At 36.2% G+C, this 24,842-nt stretch overlaps 1 protein-coding gene across 8 annotated transcripts in view; it reads left to right on the forward strand.

Moving 5' to 3' along the window:
- LOC139969417 (liprin-beta-1-like) overlaps window positions 1-24,842 on the forward strand; it is a 123,380-nt gene that overhangs the window by 30,729 nt on the left and 67,809 nt on the right. For all 8 annotated transcript variants that reach the window (XM_071974354.1, XM_071974355.1, XM_071974360.1 and 5 more), the window contains 3 exons: window positions 3,792-4,027; window positions 7,703-7,774; window positions 23,186-23,299. In XM_071974354.1, coding sequence (XP_071830455.1) covers window positions 3,792-4,027; window positions 7,703-7,774; window positions 23,186-23,299 — 422 coding nt within the window. The remainder of the gene's footprint in view (window positions 1-3,791; window positions 4,028-7,702; window positions 7,775-23,185; window positions 23,300-24,842) is intronic.

Genomic DNA, 24,842 nt, shown 5'->3' on the forward strand with positions numbered 1-24,842 from the left:
GAAGCAAATTAGTCAATTCAGATCTCTGGCATATCAGTTTATGCATCAACCTTGTGTGCTTTGTAGAATGCTATGAAGTTACAATCATGAATTCATCAAGTCCTGTAAAGTCACTGATGGAACTACAGTAAATTCTCTCCTGTTGACGTTTATTTCAACTTTCTTGTTTTTTTCTTCTTTCTGTACACTATTTGTAAATTGTCCAAATTTTGATAATCACACAGTACTGGCAGAGCTGGTGGCTTTATACTTTATACATTAATGTACAGTAGCATCTAGGTATAGGCTTTATACTTTATACATTAATGTAGCATCTAGGTCTAGGCTAAATACTTTATACATTAATGTAGCATCTAGGTTTAGGCTTCATACTTTATACATTAATGTAGCATCTAGGTCTATGCTTTATACTTTATACATTAACAGCATTTAGGTCTAGGCTTTATACATTAACAGCATCTAGGTCTAGGCTTTATAACTTTATACATTGCAGTAACAGCATCTACTGTAGGTCTCCCCAATCTCTTCTGTCAACAATTATACAAATTGTTTTCATTAGATATGCTCTCATGCATCTTGATCAGACTTGCATGTACAGTATAGTAAGGGTGGTGCAGTAAGCTATATTCAAGTGTAATAAAAAAACTTTTAGGTCAAAGGAAATTAAGGAGTTATTTTCTTGGTGTCAGCACTTGTTTGAAAATATGTAAAATGCTTCTACCAGGAATGAATTAAATATTACCATACTGTAGCTAGAGTATGTGAGTTACAATCTTGTGGATCTGTGTCGGCTGGTATAGAGAGCGTAGTATGCATACAGGTGCTTTATGTTATTATTCTTTAGACATCTTCTTGAAGTTGTTTTATCAGATCTATACGTTGGCTTTAAAACGCTGCGGCAATTCATCTTTAATTTGCGTGCGTTAATTTAATTTTGTGCTCCATTTTCACTCTTACACTTTGTGCAGTTTGCCGCAAAGGTTGGCGAAACTTCATTACTTACAGTAACAGCTAATATTAGAATCTTAAATTAGATTTTTATGCTAATTAAGAATTTCAACTTCCTTTGAGAGGAGCAGAGACTTCTTGGAAAGGATATATGTTGATCTGAACGGCAGGCCAAGCATTTGAATCAGATGACCTGTCAATGTCAAATACAGTACAATTCATAACTGTGGAATACAAGACACATCTTAAACTAGAACAAATACAAACAAATGAAATGTTAATATTGATGCTACACTTTATAGGAAATTTGTCACTCGTTTTGAATGTTGATAGGTAGAACTGTTGATGCAGAGTACTGTATGACCAAGTGCATACAGCCAATATATATTTAGCAGCTTGCATGGCCTAGTGTAAGGCCGGTCTGAGGACACAGACTAGTTGAGGCATCAAATCGTTCATTGACAGGCTGTAGTAGAACATGCAGATTGACAGAAGCATGAACAATTTTACAATAACTCGACAAACACTTAACAGCATTTCACCTCAATTTTGTATCAATAATTAGGCAAACTGAATTGTTTGCCAGACATTGAAGTACAATTTATAAATTTATGATTACTAATGATCAGCTCATTAAACGTTAATTTTTGTGATGTTTGACCAATACCTGTCATTAATAGACGTATTATGGTCTAATTACTAACTGTAATGTGCTATACAAGACCCAACTGTTTTAATGATTTCCTATTCAATTTTTAAGGTTTGGCCGAAGATCAAGTGTGTCTCATGTTATTTTCCTTCTCTCTTTATTCAATTTCTCCTGCTAAGTTATTGACATTTCAGCTAAAAGTTAAATTGATGATAAAAGTTGAGACTAAAGGAATCAAGAGAGAGAGACCCTGTACTGTGATATATACTATACTGCAACAATGAATGCTTAAACAAGTGCTATACTGTAAATGGTGTTTACAGCGAGATGCTTCCTGCTATCAGACCTATATTCTCTATAAGTTTGTTAACAGTTTTTTGCTTCGCTTTGATAACAGATGCTTATATGTAGAAAGTCTGCCACTACCCTGAAGAAGCAGCATCAACAACACTTAAACCAAGAATTACAACACTTTCATAGCTGTAGGAGGACTGGGGCCTAGCCACATTTGTATTTATCAGATTCTTGGAGATGTTGTTATTGTTGTAAACTGGTCCAGATAATATTAAACAACCACTTTGTAACTTGCTGGGATATATCATGAAAGGAGTACTTAACAGAATCCCTACGGAACATCGTACTTGTGACTAGAATAACAGCTAACATAGGAAGTAGAGTATGTATGTAAGTAGAGGAAGTAGAGTATGTATGTATGTAAGTAGAGTATGTATAGTGTGTAAGTAGAGTAGGTATGTATGTAAGTAGAGTACTATAGGAAGTACTGTACAGTATGTGTGTATGTATATATGTAAGTACTAAGTAGAGTATGTATAAGAAGTAGAGTATGTATGTATGTAAGTAGAGTATGTATAGGAATTAGAGTATGTACATTATGTATGTAAGTAGAGTATGCATATGAATTACAGTATGTAAAGTATCTACGTTAGTAGAGTATGTATAGGAAGTAGAGTACGTGTGTATGTAAGTAGAGTATGGAAGTAGAGTATGGTTTATATGTTAGTAACGAAAAACAACTACTGTAGCTATCATTCATAATATCATCGAGTGTTTGCTTGCTAGTAAATATTGCTCAGGTACTGTGTACGTAAAAAGCACTTCACATCACTTGCTTTATGATTTATTTGAAATTATGATATTGAAGTAGCCCTTTGCCATGCTCTGGCTTAGATTCACTACATAGGAAACATTTGAGCATGGTAAAATCATGAAACTGAGTGTGTTTACAAGTTCATTAAATTTCTCACAGCTTAAAAACGTCACTTTTCATTATTTTTATTTTATTTTTATTTTGACTTTTCAGAAACATAGTATGTCTTTGCATTTTGTAATGTCACAACCTCTTAAGTGTTCACAAAGCCTTCATTTCTCCACGCAAACGTAAACACTTAGCCTAGACCTACAGATCACATATTTATAGTCAGCCTGCTAGCCTAGCCTACTTTGCATAAGGTGCTGGCGCTGTTATTCCCATTTACTGTCAAGAACAATCACCAAATAATTTCACAATTTGGAGTGAGCAGGAATACTTTATAAAGGGTGTAGTGACCATTTGCATTTACTGTTAATTAATTATTTGAGTATGTCATCTGATGGGAACTGTAATTTGAAATGTTATGAAAACACACCTACTGCTTTAAATTTTAGGAGTGAGGAAACAACACAACGTTAAATGGTTGAAGATCATTAACACAATAGAAGCAATCGTTAAGCATTAACTTGTTAATTTAACATTACTTTGTTCTAAGAAACTCTTACAAAGTTAATGTTTGGCAGAAAAAGTTTCTGTTTACATAATCTTAGAAGTTCACAGGGTGTGTATGTACTGTACATGCCAAGGATAATTGCATAGTATACAGTATAACCCAACTATTTCACTGAGTTAACATTTCTAACTTAGTACGTTTGTCTGATAATACTACAATAATGACGCAGTAAAGCACATTATTCTCAATAGATACGCATAAAATGGCTCTAAACTTTCTACATTCAAAAGTCTACTTACAGTAAGACCCATCTTTTCACTTGTTCTTTTGTAAATTAATCTGCTTTCTTTGTAAAGCGCCTTGAGCAGTGACTTTTGTCTACTGATTTGGTGCTATATAAGTCTCATTTATGATTATTATTTATTATTACTGGTTCACTGATGGTATTTATTTTCCTGTTTATCTTACAGGTACCAAACTGCAATCAGCAGAGCTTCAGAATGGTCTAATGGAGTCCGAGCAGACCCATTTCACTTCACCAGGTTACGGCAATCCCACCATGATACCCAAATTGGCTGAGGACCTTCGGATAGCTGCTGAGAGGGCTGATGAACAGGGAGAAGGGCTGATATACAGGGACCAAGTACCCCAGTGGACCAAAGATTTTTTATCGCAGTGGCTTCAGAGCAATGGGGCCTTGATGGATGTAAGTCTTAATTGTGGAATATAATCCATTTGTGCCATTGGATTCATATTGATCAGATGGAATATAATCCAATGAGGCCCTTGGATTCATATTGATCAGATGGAATATAATCCAATGAAGCCATTGGAGTCATATTGGTCAGATGGAATATAATCCAATGGTCCTGTTGGATTCATTTTGATCAGAGCACTTAATTTACTTCGCTCCCCGCTTACCTGTCTCCCCACAACCTTAGCACCGCATTCTACCATGTCTAGTATGCCCTGGTAATCTTTTAACACTGTGCACCCTCACTGACCGGTCAGCCCAGTCAGTGATCTCCTTCTTATTCTACCTGCATTTTGGACATAGATCGTGGTCGTCCCACGCCCGACCCAGGCAGAACAGTAAACAGTTCACACATTTAAGGTGGCTTCGAGACATGTCTGAAACACCCACGTTAAGGAGAGATAGTCTAACGTATAACAAACGAAACAACTATAGGAGGAAGTAGGGTGGGACGTAAGCTAACAGAGAGTAAAGTTACGTAACAAAACATCGCGCCCCGCTAGGGGCTCGCGGCTTACAAAGTACGCTACAAAAAGTGAAACACTTCCGACTCTTGGAAGCGAACACGTAACTAAAACATGAATGAATCGTAGATCTCTTAGAAAAAGGACGAAGCATGTATACAAGGGAGAGAACCCCCCTATCCGCGAAGGAGCGGAGGGAGGAACAAGGCTACGAGGTACACCCCAAGTGAAACTTAGGAAGCGCAGGTAGCGAAAAACATGGAGGAACATGAAAATATACATCAAATATATGAGTTCAAAGTTACTCCCACCCTAAAACATGAATAACAACAACGTAATCGAACCGCCTATCCCGCGTAGTATGGGATAGGGGTTCGTGGCTACAAGCTACGCTACAAAAGTGAAACCAACACTAAAAAGCGTAAAAAGTAACGAAAGTACATGAAACAAGCAAAACATCTTAAGAGAGGTAAAAGAGCTGAAAAACATGTACACAAGAAAACAAATGCCTATCCGCGTAAACAAGGCGGAAAAGGCAAACGAACGAAGTAGTTTCGCAGAACTACTACCTGAGAAAGCAACGTTACACTAACAAAAACGAATGCATGGGCGAGAGTGCACACTAAAAAACAGCCCCCAAAACTCCCTTCCCTACAAGAAAAGGATACTTATCAGGCTGGAAAAGATTGTTGGAAGTCTAGAACTCCTATAAGGAAACTTCTAGAGTAATAATCCAAGGTATCCGGGCGAATTTCGATGAAAATTTTTCCCAATATACGAAAAACACTTTGAATGGTAGAATAAGAAGGAGGTCACTGAATGGGCTGACCGGTCAGTGAGGGTGCACAGTGTTAAAAGATTACCAGGGCATACTAGACACGGTAGAATGCGGTGCTAAGGTTGTGGGGAGACAGGTAAGCGGGTCACTCGTAAATAAACCAGTAAGTTTTATAATTTTTAAGGAAAAATGAACCTGGATATTTATCAGTGAGCGTAGCCATTAGAACAATAGGAAGATGGGCGGAGGAAGCTAGGAAACATATTCACCAGGTATAAACCGTAGCAACAGCTGGGATAAAAATCACATCCTCTCTTTTTCAGATTTATCATTCTGAAGTTCAAACACACATCCAAAGATTTATCAGTTTCTACCCCCCCCCCCCCCGCCCCATGCCTTAGTTGTGGTTTGAGTGAAGTTACGGACATTCTATTCAAGTTCTGCATTTAGTATGCATTGAATATCTAACATAATATCTAATATATAACACACCCTTGTAAAACTTTGTCCGCGGAAGAAGGTTTAATCAGCAGGTATTACTAACGACCTCATTTGTTACCCAGATGCATTTCACAACTATTAAATGATGTAAAATTCAAATAGAGATTTACTCAACATATACTTCTTCTTCTTCATTTGAAATATATGCATTGCCCGGTACAACACATCGAAGTTTGGCAAATTCCAAGGAAAAATTGGCCGTCACTTGTGACCTTTTTCGTTGCATATGACTTCACTATGTCAAGTGGTGCAAATGTACATAGGTTATATTAAAGGGTGCACTGGCCTGTGACTGTCTCTGGTTGGCTTTCCATCACAGTTTGACAACTGCTCGTTTTCATTAGTTCTCCTTCCCTCTTAATTTCTCGGTGATTTGTTGGCAGAGAAAGGGTTTGCGTAACTTGCAATGCAGATCATGTGGCGACAGATGTGCAGAGAGTGACTGTAATTTGCTATTACACAGGGAATATCTGGAGACCCTTTGGATGTTATGCAAGTTGCCTGAGGGAAATTTGATCTTTCGATACAAAACATAAGAAATGGTTAATGAACTTTAAGGGTGGATGGATGTGTTTGAGAAACAAACACAAAACACAAAAAGAGACGAAATTATTAAAAGAGAAACCAAAATAAATCAACTCTTTCTCAATTTGCTAATATGGATGCTGCATAGGTTTCTTGACTTTGGTTCTTTTGATAATTAGTTGAAATTTTGTTCAAGTCCAAACAAAATAAGAATCATTTTGATAATGACAAATTTTTTGGGATCAGTAAGTACTTGGTAATATGGAACTGTAATATTTGGCTAGATTTCTGGATTTCACTCTTCATATGATCACGCTCTACGATCAGATGTCTCGTAACTTTTTTATAAACAAATTAATAAATGGATTGTTTTTTGTAAGAAACTTGTTTAATAGAAAAATGTTTGATTACAAAGGATATGAGGTTTCATATTACAAACCACTCAAGAAAACAGCTGTGGAGGGCTAAGGTAGAGATTGAAATCGGTAGCTGGGCTAAATCAAGTTGACATTAGAGTTGATGATATGTAAGTTGGAGGAGGTGCCATCCTTCTTATTAGGCTCTCGGTATCTCTTCATGCTTCTGTTTTCTTTTTTGTCACAAGCAATGATGAATTAAATTGATAATGGATTTGGTGATGTTGCTCTGTCATAGAGAGATGTATGACTTGCTCCCAGATGATTCCTGCGACACCCCCCCCCACCCAAAAAAAAATATGAAGAGGATTTTAGATAAAAAATTTGCTAGCAAAAATGGAATGAAGGAAAAAATGGTTGGGATTAAGTTCTTGCAGTGATTGCATTCAATGTTACAGGGTGAAGAATCTCATATGGGATTTATGTGTGATGCGTTAAGATTCATTGCTCTCTGGACATTTTAAGCTGAAATTGTATAGTTAGACATGTTTCCTCCATTAATTCATACAGATTACGAAAAAGGTAGAAGACTTCATACGCTGTAGTATTTTAATCTTCTCGAGTTTAGTTTAACTTCTAGCCATAGTCCTGCAAACAGACAAGACAATTACTAGCTCAGTCCTAGTGTGTTCTGGATAGTCATTGTAATCTTCTCGAGTATAGTTTAACTTCTAGCTATAGTCCTGCAAACGTATAAGACAATTACTGGATCAGTCCTAGTATATGCTAGTAGTCTTCCTTGAAAACACTGGTATATTCAGCATAATGTCCAGTTTATGTATTTGGATGGAATTTTTAACGTTAGTGCTGAGAGACATTAAATATGCAAGGAATACTGGATCTCACGGTTACATCTAAGATCAGGAGACCACAGAATAGAATTTAAGGAAAACATTTAGGACTAATTTCACTTAAATTTTACATTTTGAATTTTTCTCACAAGGATGACGTTTACCAAAACCCACATGACCGAGTTCAAAGGTTAGAGAGCGAGAAGCACTCCTTACATCTTCAGGTGAGAATTGTCATGATTGTTTTGCACCCTTTACTTACCTGTCCCACCATTACCATAGCACTCTTGCTATACCATGTCCAGGGTCTTACGTTGAAGCAGTACTTTCACCTACAAGCCTCAGTCCACTGCTCTTCCACTGCCATTCTCATTCTTCTACTACTTTGAAATTTTCTTTTTGTTTGTTAAGGGTCTAGACTCGAAAAGTTTCTACTTACTTCTGGTTCCTCCACTTCCATTATAGCATATTTTGTACTCTAAAAATTACTCATTGACTCTGTTACTGTTTATATATATGGAAAGTGGAAAATAAACTTGAAACTACACAAATGGTTTGATTGAGAGCTTCAGAGGTTTTGAGACAATCTTTGTGATTCTTGTACTGTTAGTAAACCACTTGATGGTTAGAGTGCTATTGTTGTGATGAGATAGGCAACTTCATATGAACTCTATGAATTATTATTGATACAAGGTTAAGTTTGAGATATTTTGTTGTAAAATGCTCATTTCATTTAAAAAGTCTTAAAGTCAATGACAATAATACCCTTCCTATGAGATTATTTCATTTTGAACTATTATTTAGAGTTATATTTCAGTTTTGTAAAATCAAAAGAAATTTGTCTATACAACTTGCCTTCTTTCCTTCTTTTGCATTTTGGTTTTTTTTTGGTGACAAACCTTTCAGGTTTGTTGATAGGTTGTGTTCTCATTGTAGTAGTGTGGTTGAAAGCAGCATTAGATCTCTCAGACACAGAAATTAAGATATTCATCGATATTTTGCTTGATTTGAAACTAGGATACCATGTCAATAAATTCAAAGCTTTCAGTCGCTCAGGTTTGTTACATTGTAACACATGGCAGCCTAAGGTATACCCACCACCATTTGTGTGTTGTTCTCATACCTTCAGGCAATACTTGAAAATGGAATTAGGGTTTATTAGAGACAGAGAGAATTCCCAGCGGTTGATTTATAAAGATAGGGTAGAGTTTACTGTTAGTTAAATGTTAAGACAATGTTTGTCCAGATCCAGGTGTGCTTTTTTTTTTTTTTAAATCCTCGGGGTAAACCGTTGCCTCACGTCGGATTTCTACAAGCAAATGTTTGGCAAAGATTCTGGAGATATTTAAAGCATAGAACGTTACTGTTACAGTGTAAGCCCAGGTTTAAATCGTACTTTGTTTACTGAATGTAGCATCATTGTATTCAAAGGTTGAGACTTGAGTTTGGTTTTGTAAAATAAAAGTTAAAAGTAGATCACAATATCAGGGTGAAGAAATTCTCGATTAAAAATGGTCAAATCTGTTCTAGGAGAATTCATTGCCATTCAGAGGGCATTATTGGTAAGATTCAAGTTAACATTTTGAACATTTAAGGAAATGTGTCACAGAATGTTTGTGGAAAAAAATGGAATTTGTGTAAATATGTTTGTTCAGATATTACTTGTTCTATTAAGATGTTAATTCAGTGCAGTATACAGTAGTAATCTATTATACTGTATCTTATAATTAATGATCTATTATCTAATAATTAATAATAATGTAATAATCATTATTTATCTAATAATCTAGAGTAGTAATAATTTAGCTAATAATCTAATAATAATTATATAATAATAAAAATTAAGTATCTAATAATTAATAATAAATTACCGTATCTAATAATTAATGAACTTGAACGAGAAGGTTCAGATAGTCATGACTACCTTTTGTTTTTATTCTGTTTAAAAAAGCTGAGGGTTTGAATGACACTTGCCATGGAGCAAGTGACCAGTTTGATATCTATGATTCTGAAGAAGTGTACATGAAACATTGTAGATATTAATATCATGGTACAGTAGGAGTAGGGTCATGTGACTAAAGCACTTAGAATTGTGTCACCAACAGCTTTGAGCAAATAATTCCAGTTTTTAACAGACTTTCTGTAAGATGACTTGCAGTGTCTCCCTGCATTACCATGGAATGTATACACTGACAGCTGGTCAAAACTACAAAATTCATTAAATAACACCACCTGACATGGGTATGACACACTAAATCCCAGGATAGCACTGCGGTTTCGTATGATGACACAAGTGGGAAGCAACTGAAAATTTGAGAACAGTCATCAAGTGATCTACATATTGTGTAGAAGTTTGCTGAAGGAAATTATATTTAGTTTAGAAAATGCAAAGCTGCGTAAGTCAGTTTTGTGGGCCTTAGCATAGCACAGTCAAGATTGTATTGCTTGGTTTGATCATATTTGTAAGTTTCACTCTCCTGCTGTATTTCAACATGTTTGTTTTGTATCACTGTTCAAATTACAGGATAAATTTTAAAAGACTGCAAGACGGATTGGCAGGGAAGTAAAGATGTATTTTTTTGTAGCAGAAGCCAAAACTCATAGTATAATACATGTCTGCAGATGAGGGTTGTACAACATTCAGTTCCTGTTAATGAAATGTTAAAGGTTTAGTGTAACTGTACAGTATGTGATGAAAATTGTTCACAAGTCTACAGATGAGGGTTGTACAACATTCAGTTCCTGTTAATGAAATGTTAAAGGTTTAGTGTTATGTGATGAACATGTCTACATGAGGGTTGTACAACGTTCAGTTCCTGTTAATGAAATGTTAAAGGTTTAGTGTTATGTGATGAAAAGTGTTCACAAGTCTATAGATGAGGGTTGTACAACATTCAGTTCCTGTTAATGAAATGTTAAAGGTTTAGTGGTATGTGATGAAAAGTGTTCACAAGTCTACAGATGAGGGTTGTACAACATTCAGTTCCTGTTAATGAAATGTTAAAGGTTTAGTGTTATGTGATGAAAAGTGTTCACAAGTCTACAGATGAGGGTTGTACAACATTCAGTTCCTGTTAATGAAATGTTAAAGGTTTAGTGTTATGTGATGAATAGTGTTCACAAGTCTACAGATGAGGGTTGTACAACATTCAGTTCCTGTTACTGAAATGTTAAAGGTTTAGTGTTATGTGATGAAAAGTGTTCACAAGTCTACAGATGAGGGTTGTACAACATTCAGTTCCTGTTACTGAAATGTTAAAGGTTTAGTGTTATGTGATGAATAGTGTTCACAAGTCTACAGATGAGGGTTGTACAACATTCAGTTCCTGTTAATGAAATGTTAAAGGTTTAGTGTTATGTGATGAATAGTGTTCACAAGTCTACAGATGAGGGTTGTACAACATTCAGTTCCTGTTACTGAAACGTTAAAGGTTTAGTGTTATGTGATGAAAAGTGTTCACAAGTCTACAGATGAGGGTTGTACAACATTCAGTTCCTGTTAATGAAACGTTAAAGGTTTAGTGTTATGTGATGAATAGTGTTCACAAGTCTACAGATGAGAGTTGTACAACATTCAGTTCCTGTTACTGAAACGTTAAAGGTTTAGTGTTATGTGATGAAAAGTGTTCACAAGTCTATAGATGAGGGTTGTACAACGTTCAATTCCTGTTAATGAAATGTTAAAGGTTTAGTGTTATGTGATGAAAAGTGTTCACAAGTCTACAGATGAGGGTTGTACAACATTCAGTTCCTGTTAATGAAATGTTAAAGGTTTAGTGTTATGTGATGAAAAGTGTTCACAAGTCTATAGATGAGGGTTGTACAACGTTCAATTCCTGTTAATGAAATGTTAAAGGTTTAGTGTTATGTGATGAAAAGTGTTCACAAGTCTATAGATGAGGGTTGTACAACGTTCAATTCCTGTTAATGAAATGTTAAAGGTTTAGTGTTATGTGATGAACATGTCTACATGAGGGTTGTACAACGTTCAATTCCTGTTAATGAAATGTTAAAGGTTTAGTGTTATGTGATGAAAAGTGTTCACAAGTCTACAGATGAGGGTTGTACCACATTCAGTTCCTGTTAATGAAATGTTAAAGGTTTAGTGTTATGTGATGAAAAGTGTTCACAAGTCTACAGATGAGGGTTGTACAATATTCAGTTCCTGTTAATGAAATGTTAAAGGTTTAGTGTCATGTAATGAACAGTGTTTATATATCTACAGATGATGGTTGTACAACGTTCAGTTCCTGTTAATGAAATATTAAAGTTTTAGTGTCATGTTGTGATCAGTGCTGCTATTTTGTGTCCAATATTGGCCCACAGAAAGTGAAATGCTTTGGTTTCCTTCCTTTTTCTATGGTATCGAAAACAAAGTCACTGTAATACATAGCAACAACATTCTGCAACTGATACTACTGTGTGTACTATTTGAGGAAAGACCTTCAAATTCCAAGCATCACTGCCTCTCTATGCTAATATCACTATCCACCTCAATCATATAGGTTACTGATAGTGAAAGATACTAATGACGTTAATAGCTGGGCTTTGTTTTGCTTTTAACATATCGTAAGTACTCTCAACTGAAAACAATTGTGTTCTAAGATGGAAACTGTACTCTGCAAAGGATCAGATATTAAATAGCAATACAAGTACTGTACTGTACATGACAATACAGTTAAGTATGATACTTAATCGTTTAGCCAAAGGGCGGTCATTGTGAAAAATGCGGTCATAACTTGTGACCGGTGATCTCTTATTTCATTTTGTTCCAAGGTTGACTTCCAAACTCATTTGTAGCCATCTCAAGGGGGGGGGGGGGGGGCTTGTAGAGACAGAGGACTTGCCTGATTCAATTAGATTTGTTACTAAAGGTGAAAATGGCGAAAGAAAATGGATTGATGAGAAGCGAAGTGTGAAAACTGGGCTCTGAAAGTAGTTCAAGTTGCTCTTCGGAGATGATAAAATGGAGGCAATCAGAGGCTCAAAAATGATGTACAGGGAATGTTGTATCATCCAAGACATGCAAGTTATAAAAGACGCTCTTATATATATTATTGGAAACAAAAGAAAAGGGGATGTATCAATGAAATTGGCAGTGATTGGAATTGTAAAATATAATTGTTTTCAAAGTGGGCTAACCAGTGTTCCTGAGCTGTATGTTCTACTTTCATTTCCAATGTTGTAGAGAAGAAATTTATGAAAGTCTTAATTTTGCTGTCTTTACGACTTGCATATCTCCTCCCTCCATCTGTACTCTCATTGACTGAATCTAGGACAAAGTGGTACAGAGTCGGTCAACTTGTTTGTTGCAGGCGGCAGACAGCCTTTGACTTCCCCCTAAAACTGCCAATTGTATAGTTTGATTCCGCTGTCCCCCAATACTTCCATTTCATAGTGTTAACCTCTCATTTCATAGGATTCATTTACATAATTTAAAGTAGATAGTTGTTGCACATTTTCTCCACAAATTGACAGAAATGAATGTGTCTTTTGCTAATGTTGTTGTGAATATGTGCATTATCCATGAAGCTAAGGTGGACACGTAGGGATCTCTGATCCCAAGGTCATCCTCCAAGGGTGTATGGTTAGTCAGTAATCCTAATGTGGCCCCTTAACATATAATCCTTAAGGTTGCATGTTTTGCTTGCGTTAGGATTTACATCTTTTTATACATTGGAGTCATTAAAGTGTTCAATAGTAAATGTACCCTCACAGTTAGAACTGAAAAGGTCTCCAGATCAAAAAGAGTTTGAGTAATTAGCCAACAATCTAATGAATTATTTATGGAGCCACCAACCTTACTTTAATTATCTGATCAATAGTACAATGAATAATTCATGTCCATCAACTTACTGTAGCTATCCAGTGAAGTCAGATGAAACGTCTTAATCAAGTTTTTGATCATCAAAAGTAATGGCCTTTAACCTATTGATGTGAAAAAAATCCTTTAGTTTTACTGTTTTTACACGTTTTCACTTCCTTAGTCACTGGTTGGAATAGTGGCACTCTCATATTAAATTGACAAACAATTTTTACCTGTAAAGAAATTGTGTTCTGTGATTTTTTTTTGTGGAAAAATGGAATTGTGCTTTCACTAGTTATTGCATAATTTTTCATGCAGTACTTTCACCGTTGTGCCAGTTCATGTGGTGTCTAATGTTTATCAGCAGCTGTAGTGTATTTGATTTATATTTCCATTTTCATGCATATATTACAATGTTTACATTGAAAAGACATATAACAATCGATAAGAAAATGGTGGAAGGGCTTTGAAGCCAAAGCTTTTACAAGAAGCCCATCGTAACACCCTATTAGCATTCTTGTTTCAGTAGTTGTTGCTGTTTGAACTTTATGCAGTGTATGCATGATGTAAAAGAAGACAGTGTACCTCAGTCCCACTCAAGGCCCACCTTAAATACAAGGCAGGAACCAGGGTTGTATCCTATGGTTAATACTGTACATGTTACTATCACCATTTGAGAAAACAGTATATTTTACCTCAGTCCATTCAAGGCCCACCTTAAATATAAGGCAGGAACCAGTATAAGGCAGGAACCAGGGTTGTATGTAGTGTGTGCTATGGTTAATACTGTACATGTTACTATCACTATCTAAGAAGACAGTGTATTTGTAGCTTAGTCCACTCAAAGTCCACCTAAGATATAAGGCAGGAACCAGTGTTGGACTCAAATTCAAGTGTCACCGTAGGCAGCATAATGGCAGGAATGTTTGCAAAAAGAAAGAAAATCATTAAAGGAAGTTCTGATGAGAATTACAGTGTTATACTTTTATGTATACTATTAATTTTTATAGGCCAGCAAAAAACTGAGTTTACTAAATTGCACTCATGAAAAAAACATTTCTGAGGGTCAACAAAATATGCCAGTATTGCTTAATTCTGATTATCTTACTAATAACTCACACATGTTTCATGTCATTGGGATTGCTGCTTCAATATTAACCCTAAATGAACACATCATATGTTCAGTCCCACTAGCCTTTGTGATTCGATAATACAGTGTCAGCAGTATACATGGATTGATATGGGCAATAATTTAATGTAATACTTACCAAAAACAAAGAACAGTTTATTACATGATGGTGTCAGTGGCAGTAGATTGCAACAGTTTATTCTAGTCATGTGACTTGTCATGTGACACATCCCTGTTATTTCAATCTGAATTTGATATTTGCTGTACATGGCAGTAATCCAATCAGTGTTCACTTCAATAATAATCACCATTGCTTGTGTTTTAAACTGTTTAAAGATTGCTCAGTTCACATATATTATTTCTGTTACACAGTCTTCCATGTAAGGACTTACAATATTTTCAACTAAGTTGTCTCACCAGTGATGTGTGTAAATACATTGAACTTTCCTCCTCTTAGTGGATTAAAGTGTATTGCTCTACTCATCCCTTGACATGTAGACTGTACCTTTACTTCCGATATGATCAGCTGTCACTCATAGACTACAGTAGGCTATCCTTCATTAAGACTTACACATCTTAAGCTTACCCTTAATTTGATTAAAGTGTCCTCCAAACATCTTCATTCTTCAAGTTTGTCATTAAAGCAGTCCAGTGAGATGGGTCTCCCCTGTTGCTTCTTCTCTAACTTGTTTGTTGTATAGATGGGAGCTGAATCATGCTTGTTATTGAGAGATGCCAGCAGATAAATAGCTGTCTATCTGTATTTAAGACACATAGTCACATACACATGTTACTGTCTATCTGTGCCTATCTGTATTAAGGACACATACAGAATAAACACAGTGAACATTGATGCTTTGAAGGAACAAACTACAAACAGGTCTTCCAGTAGCTTCTTGAGATGTCAAGAAACAGGAATTGACCCACCCAAAGATCCACATGGAATTTACCAGGGTGCTGTAACAATTAGGCCTACATCAGCACAATTTTAAGTATTGCCAACAAATTTAAAACATGATAAAATTTGATGACATTTTGAAAAGTGTTTTGTAAGATTAAAACTGTATCAATACTGCCAAGTATGTACTCTCAGCTTAGCATGCTGTCAGAGAATTATCTGCAACATATTGAATTCGCCGTATAGGATTTTAAATTAAATCATAAAAGCTATGCTCTATGTACAGTACTGTACCTTAAAGTGTATTCATTATCTAGCTTCAATGGTGAAATTCCTTCATGAGACTGGACATACATAAGACATTCCATACAGTAGTTCACAATTTTGAATTATTTTTGTGTGTGACCCTTTAAAGCTCACTCAGTGCTCAATACAAATCAAATTAAACGATATGAATAAGCAATACACTCACTCATTAAAGTTGTCATTAGTGAAGGTATACTCACGCTAATGGCAAACTGAACGCAGCATCCGTACAGTTGCCCTGGAATTTCTTTACTCCCTCTTCTATTCCCAGGAGGGAAATTAACAGAACTATTACCATCATCGTCATTACATTGATAAATTTGAAGACATACTCGGTTTATATATATCCTGCTATTAAAGCAGCATTTTGCGTCCTTTTCTATGATATTTCTCAACCTCACTGACTCCACTATGCCATAACGACATACATAACTTATCTATTTAATTCTTACTTCAAATGGTGGCATAAAAGACTAAAAATTTGCAACTTTCAACTTTGTTTTTCTCCAAGATATTTTCCGTTGGGATCCCAATAAACCTATTCGCCCATAATATGAATATTTAAACACTACGAACGTCATTGACCAATACGTAATACAACACCAAGCTTGATTTGTGTAGTCTATATGGCAGTTGTACCAGGGAGTTCCATAACAACTCCCTGGTTGTACCAACAAAAAAGTCTTGAATCTATTTTTAGCAACGGCTCATAACTAAACCTGCATCTCTGATTGGTTGAATTCAAACTAGTGGGTTTGGGGGAACTGTATGAGATTAATTTTAAATGTGGAATTTTGTCGTGGACACCTTTCTCATTATCTGAAAATATCCTTAATTACTCGCCAATTAACGATGTTGGCAGGGAAAAACTTGGCTGATATCTTAGTTTGCTGTTTTGTGATTGATATATGTAAAAAACTCGATGGACATGTCAAAAAAGTAGAAAATGGCGACCAAAAGCAAAATGCTTCTTTAAGAGGGACAGAAGTATAACAGTGACTGTATGATGGTGTACATAAATGAGATGTACTGTAGCCTTCTGAATATGAAACCTTTTGCATTTAGCAGCCAATTTGCCCGGCAACGGTCACACCCTTGTCGAGTTGTTATCGAAGTCAGATTGCTTTTGTCAAAACCAAGATAATTTCACAGATTTCTTTCACGAAATGAATATTCGTTAGTGCAATTATTGTAGTGCTTATGATTGTTAATTTTGTCAAGAACATGTTTTTCAAGCTGATGTTAACCACATGAATGGAAAAAAAAATTATCGGTACTTTTCAATTTGACTTCTGCATAATTAAAAATGAAAGTTGACCAGACAAAAGTTAACTTCATACTACTACTGTACTTTGTAAAAAAAAACATTCAGTAAATCATGGTCCCATTATAAGTGTACTGTTACTTTGTAAGTAAGACCATTCAGTAACTCATGGTCTCATTATAAGTGTACTGCTACTTTGTAAAGAAGACCATTCAGTAACTCATGGTCCCATTATAAGTGTACTGCTACTTTGTAAAGAAGTCCATTCAGTAACTCATGGTCTCATTATAAGTGTACTGCTACTTTGTAAGTAAGACCATTCAGTAACTCATGGTCTCATTATAAGTGTACTGTTACTTTGTAAGTAAGACCATTCAGTAACTCATGGTCTCATTATAAGTGTACTGCTACTTTGTAAGTAAGACCATTCAGTAACTCATGGTCTCATTATAAGTGTACTGTTACTTTGTAAGTAAGACCATTCAGTAACTCATGGTCTCATTATAAGTGTACTGCTACTTTGTAAAGAAGACCATTCAGTAACTCATGGTCTCATTATAAGTGTACTGCTACTTTGTAAAGAAGTCCATTCAGTAACTCATGGTCTCATTATAAGTGTACTGCTACTTTGTAAGTAAGACCATTCAGTAACTCATGGTCTCATTATAAGTGTACTGTTACTTTGTAAGTAAGACCATTCAGTAACTCATGGTCTCATTATAAGTGTACTGCTACTTTGTAAAGAAGTCCATTCAGTAACTCATGGTCTCATTATAAGTGTACTGCTACTTTGTAAAGAAGTCCATTCAGTAACTCATGGTCTCATTATAAGTGTACTGCTACTTTGTAAAGAAGTCCATTCAGTAACTCATGGTCTCATTATAAGTGTACTGCTACTTTGTAAAGAAGTCCATTCAGTAACTCATGGTCTCATTATAAGTGTACTGCTACTTTGTAAAGAAGTCCATTCAGTAACTCATGGTCTCATTATAAGTGTACTGTTACTTTGTAAGTAAGACCATTCAGTAACTCATGGTCTCATTATAAGTGTACTGCTACTTTGTAAAGAAGACCATTCAGTAACTCATGGTCTCATTATAAGTGTACTGCTACTTTGTAAAGAAGTCCATTCAGTAACTCATGGTCTCATTATAAGTGTACTGCTACTTTGTAAGTAAGACCATTCAGTAACTCATGGTCTCATTATAAGTGTACTGTTACTTTGTAAGTAAGACCATTCAGTAACTCATGGTCTCATTATAAGTGTACTGCTACTTTGTAAAGAAGTCCATTCAGTAACTTATGGTCCCATTATAAGTGTACTGCTACTTTGTAAGTAAGACCATTCAGTAACTCATGGTCTCATTATAAGTGTACTGTTACTTTGTAAGTAAGACCATTCAGTAACTCATGGTCTCATTATAAGTGTACTGCTACTTTGTAAAGAAGTCCATTCAGTAACTTATGGTCCCATTATAAGTGTACTGCTACTTTGTAAAGAAGACCATTCAGTAACTCATGGTCCCATTATAAGTGTACTGTTACTTTGTAAGTAAGACCATTCAGTAACTCATGGTCTCATTATAAGTGTACTGTTACTTTGTAAGTAAGACCATTCAGTAACTCATGGTCCCATTATAAGTGTACTGCTACTTTGTAAAGAAGTCCATTCAGTAACTTATGGTCCCATTATAAGTGTACTGCTACTTTGTAAGTAAGACCATTCAGTAACTCATGGTCTCATTATAAGTGTACTGTTACTTTGTAAGTAAGACCATTCAGTAACTCATGGTCTCATTATAAGTGTACTGCTACTTTGTAAAGAAGTCCATTCAGTAACTTATGGTCCCATTATAAGTGTACTGCTACTTTGTAAGTAAGACCATTCAGTAACTCATGGTCTCATTATAAGTGTACTGTTACTTTGTAAGTAAGACCATTCAGTAACTCATGGTCTCATTATAAGTGTACTGCTACTTTGTAAAGAAGTCCATTCAGTAACTTATGGTCCCATTATAAGTGTACTGCTACTTTGTAAAGAAGACCATTCAGTAACTCATGGTCCCATTATAAGTGTACTGTTACTTTGTAAGTAAGACCATTCAGTAACTCATGGTCTCATTATAAGTGTACTGTTACTTTGTAAGTAAGACCATTCAGTAACTCATGGTCTCATTATAAGTGTACTGTTACTTTGTAAGTAAGACCATTCAGTAACTCATGGTCTCATTATAAGTGTACTGTTACTTTGTAAGTAAGACCATTCAGTAACTCATGGTCTCATTATAAGTGTACTGCTACTTTGTAAAGAAGTCCATTCAGTAACTTATGGTCCCATTATAAGTGTACTGCTACTTTGTAAAGAAGACCATTCAGTAACTCATGGTCTCATTATAAGTGTACTGTTACTTTGTAAGTAAGACCATTCAGTAACTCATGGTCTCATTATAAGTGTACTGCTACTTTGTAAAGAAGTCCATTCAGTAACTTATGGTCCCATTATAAGTGTACTGCTACTTTGTAAAGAAGACCATTCAGTAACTCATGGTCTCATTATAAGTGTACTGTTACTTTGTAAGTAAGACCATTCAGTAACTCATGGTCTCATTATAAGTGTACTGTTACTTTGTAAGTAAGACCATTCAGTAACTCATGGTCTCATTATAAGTGTACTGCTACTTTGTAAAGAAGACCATTCAGTAACTCATGGTCTCATTATAAGTGTACTGTTACTTTGTAAGTAAGACCATTCAGTAACTCATGGTCTCATTATAAGTGTACTGTTACTTTGTAAGTAAGACCATTCAGTAACTCATGGTCTCATTATAAGTGTACTGTTACTTTGTAAGTAAGACCATTCAGTAACTCATGGTCTCATTATAAGTGTACTGTTACTTTGTAAGTAAGACCATTCAGTAACTCATGGTCTCATTATAAGTGTACTGCTACTTTGTAAAGAAGACCATTCAGTAACTCATGGTCTCATTATAAGTGTACTGTTACTTTGTAAGTAAGACCATTCAGTAACTCATGGTCTCATTATAAGTGTACTGTTACTTTGTAAGTAAGACCATTCAGTAACTCATGGTCTCATTATAAGTGTACTGCTACTTTGTAAAGAAGTCCATTCAGTAACTCATGGTCTCATTATAAGTGTACTGTTACTTTGTAAGTAAGACCATTCAGTAACTCATGGTCTCATTATAAGTGTACTGTTACTTTGTAAGTAAGACCATTCAGTAACTCATGGTCCCATTATAAGTGTACTGCTACTTTGTAAGTAAGACCATTCAGTAACTCATGGTCCCATTTTAAGTGGCTTTGAACGGTCACTTATAGCTCTAATTTGAGTTGCTACAATCTGGTGGCGCGCTATAGAGTGTCTACGCAAAGGACAGATAATGTACATAGAAATCCTTATCTGTTTTGTTAAGTGCTAATTAATCCATGCTTTGATGAAATTCAGACAACTCTACGTACAGTAGAAGAAATTGAAAACTGCCATTAAATCAGTCAGTGTCTAGTAGTAGCTTAATTATTACATCGTTCCTCTCTTACCTGTCTCCATTCTACATTGTCACTTTCCTATCTACCTAAACTATATGAACATTTTATCACTGCGCCCTCTACTTTTATCCCCAGGACCCCCCTTCCCCTCCCCCTCCTACTTTTTCCTCCCAATTCTACTAAAAAGAGGAAACAGTGAACGCAGCTGTATATAAGGGGTAATACCGTTCAATATTTTTAGCCAGTAGGAAATAAAATATGATATTTAATTGATTGGTTAGTTCCTCCTGACTGGTGATCTGTACAAACTGTCATATTACTACTTCACTCTTACTTGAACAATCATCTGTGTGATATATAAATGATGCCAGTCGGCTGAATCCTGAGGAACAGATGATTAGATGAAATAATGTATGAAAAATAAAATGATTTAGCTTATTAACATGTCTGAGCAACTATTGTCAAGAATGCACTGACATACATTTGTACTGAAGCTTTATAAATGACAAGATGGAAACGTCATAAAGCTGTTAACATTCATCTGTTCTCTTTGAATTATGGACAGGACTAGCAGCAAACTAACATTTGATATTTTAAAGTCACTTGGGAACTATATACCTCCATATGTAGTTTGCATATATAGTGTATGTATATGTGCATATGAAACGTGTAGTAATATTGAAAACTGCCACAGACATTGACATGTCTTAAAAATCATTTTCCAGTTGACATTTTATGATCGTTTGCTGGGTATATTTTGATAACTGATCAGCTGAAATTTGGATTTCAAATTAATATTTCAAGAGATGATCTATCATTCTATGATTGCTCTCGCCTCCTTCAGGGGTGAATGGCCATGGGACCACACAAGTACAGTATTAGCTAGCAGCTTGTGCTGCTGTTTGGTTTATTTATGATTAATTCATGATCAATAACATTTGCATGTCTCACAGTGTATACTAGACATGGAGTGTAGCTCAAACAATCTATTTGAATGCAGTCAAGTAGATCATGTGGTGTGTTGGATGCTGTATGTTGAATTGAGGTATCTTGTATCAGGACTCTAGACATGGATAGCTCAAACAATCTATTTGAATGCAGTCAAGTAGATCATGTCATGTGTTGGATGCTGTATATTAGATTTGTGGTATCTTGCATCGGAACTCTAGACATGGATAGCTCAAACAATCTATTTGAATGCAGTCAAGTAGATCATGTCATGTGCTGGATGTTGTATGTTGAATTGAGGTATCTTGCATCTGGACTCTAGACATGGATAGCTCAAACAATCTATTTGAATGCAGTCAAGTAGATCATGTAGTGTGTTGGATGCTGTATGTTGAATTGAGGTATCTTGCATCACTCTAGACATAGATAGCTCAAACAATCTATTTGAATGCAGTCAAGTAGATCATGTCATGTGCTGGATGTTATATGTTGAATTGAGGTATCTTGCATCTGGACTCTAGACATGGATAGCTCAAACAATCTATTTGAATGCAGTCAAGTAGATCATGTAGTGTGTTGGAGGATGTATTGTATATGTTGTATCTTGCATCAGGACTCTAGACATGGATAGCTCAAACAATCTATTTGAATGCATAGATCATATGATGTGGTTCCTAAACAAACATCAGCCATGTATACCAGCCTTGTGGTACCAAGTTGTGTGGTATCTTACGTCACAACTGAGCGTACAGTATATTGAATGCAGTCATGTAGATCACACTCTATGTCGGTTTCTGAAAAACACTCCATCCAGCTATTTGGTATAGAGCAGGGTTGTCCAACCTACGGCCTGCGGGCCATAGTCCGGCCCGCCGCAGGGTTGCGTCCGGTCGCCAGAGATGCTCTACTGTGCGAAATTTTAGTGAGCAGATTTATTGATTTATATAATCAGTCATTCGAACCTTCTGGGTCCAAAAAACTGCATACAGGTCAGTTTGTGTGACACTCTCTCAGTGGAGGGGGGGGGGGCGGCTGAACTTTTTTCATCTGTTTTATCAGGAAGGAAAATAAATCAGTGCACTCCGCGCGCAGTGCTCACATTTTGTTGCCTTGGGCTTCGGGCAAAAAATCGAGCGTAGGGTTCATTCGGCCCCCTCCTTCATCATAATCATTCCATGTGGCCCTCCTCTGCAAAAGGTTGGACAACCCTTGTATGGAGTCAATGGTGGTGTTTTGTGTTTGCATTAGGACTCTGTGTAGTAGACATGTGTACAGTAACCCAAGCAACACATTTGATTACAGTCAAATATGTTATGATTATCACATATTGGATGCTGATGAAACTTGTTCTTCCCTCATGATGTAGAGACAATACTCATAAATTATATCAGGGTTCGCTAATTAATTAATCTATTTGAATACAATCAATTAGACATAGACTGGTTAATAAGCAAACTGAAAGGTCATCAATATTTCCCTCAAATATGCTACAAAAGTCCACTAATGGTCACTTACTGTATAGTTTAAGCTTTAATTTCCCCATCTAGTTAATGTTACCTGTATATCCTTGATCAGAAACCTCTAAATATTGATTATTCTAAATCTGAATAGGATGTTTTTGTTCCAGCGAGTCGGTTGGAGGTGAGCCTGTAAGATAGCAAGGAGAACGTACGAAACGTAGTGCCCTTGCTTTAATATTTAATGTGTACTTTTGTAAAGGCAATGAGAGATATTTTTTGTGTCTTAATATTTCTTTCTGATGGATTCTTCCTTGCAGGTGAATGTTCTCTCGGAACAAGTTGAAATTCAGACGGAGAAGATACAAGAGCTGGAATACGCCCTGAGTGACAGCGACAGAAAACTGTTTGATACGGAGTCACGTCTACAAGAGGTCAGCACTTCTGTGAAGCCAATTACAGTGCAAGAAGATGGGTTTGGTGGGGGGTAAGGGGATGAGGATATAGGGAGAAGGGGGGAAGTATTGTGTTATGAAAGATGTGGGGAATCATTTCACTTGAGAGCGTGGTGGCCAATTGGCTAAGGCTTCGGACTCGTGATCCAAGGATTGCTGGTTCGATCCATGCCTAGTTCATTACTTTGTGTCCTTGGGCAAGATGCCTTATCTCACTTGCCTCTCTCCACCCAGGGGTTAAATGGGTACCTGTGAGGTAAATTGTCATTGGGCGCAGTATATAACTGCTGTCAACTTGAGGGATTGTCTCTGGGACAGGTTATCATTGACCAGGGAAAATATATAATGTATGTAAAGCGCTTTGAGACCTATCGCTGGTGTAAAGGGCTATATAAAAATCAAATATTATTCACTTCATTCAAATCACCTTCAGTTGTAAATTTAAAGATGTGAGTTTTATTTGATATCTAAAATGCATGTTTATCTTTGAACCTTTTCTCTGAGAAGCATAGCATTTAGTACGTGTGACCAAGGGCGTAGGAACCGGGGGGGCTGGGGGGCGCCAGCCCCCCAGTGAAATATGTGGAGGGGCGGAAGTATTATTCCGCCCCCCCCACTTCGCAAGTCAGAAAACCCCTTTTTCATTTCCAAATGAGAAAAAAAATCTCAATTGGAGCACTAAATTGCATCTAAGGCCAGGTGAAAATACAAAATTAAGTTTACAAAGTGGAGTGGGTGTTGAAGTGTGCAATATTGCACCAAATTGCATCTGAGGCCACCTGGAAATGCAAAAAATTCCAAAGGGGAGGGGTGACATGCCCTCCTCTTAGACCCCTCCCCCAGGCCGGCCATCAGTCTTCAGCCCCCCCACTCAAAAGTACTTTCCTACACCACTGCGTGTGACCAATAGGATCTAGCAATCATATCATGGATTCAGTGGGATATGTTACACAGGGAAACAAGAAATTGCTGTAGGTCACACAATGAGACCCAGTGTTTATGTATGAAGATGTAGAAACTGCCATCATAATAATGCTGCACAACGACAATATGTCATTTTCAGAAGTAGAGTTATTAGCCAAAAAAATAGCCAAAAATTGGCCATTATCATAAAATCAAGTATGGAATAGAAGAAAATATCTTATGATTACTTGCTGTGAAGACATAGGACATATTTCATTCTTGTAAGTTAGATTGACTGCACAAACAGGTAAATGTTTATACAAGTGATTACAATTCATGATTGTTACTTCATGAAAGACTGCTAATGTTCTCCCGATGTTGAGCTTGCAGGCATTCTTTGGATGTATCACTCATTTAGTGTCTGAAGTTATCTAGCTAATGATATATATCCTCATTGCCTGAATCAATGACTAAACATAAACACATTACTCTCTCTCTCTCCTCCCCTACCCATCCATTGCCTGAAGGAAATTATTCTTTTTGATTTTCCTGTGTAATTGCAGATTATTTGTGATTATGTGTGATGGTAATATTTCTCTGTCTGGTATATGTTATGTTT

The sequence above is a fragment of the Apostichopus japonicus genome, chromosome 7 (genome assembly GCF_037975245.1).
Source record: "Apostichopus japonicus isolate 1M-3 chromosome 7, ASM3797524v1, whole genome shotgun sequence".
NCBI classification, from domain to species: Eukaryota; Metazoa; Echinodermata; class Holothuroidea; order Aspidochirotida; family Stichopodidae; genus Apostichopus; species Apostichopus japonicus.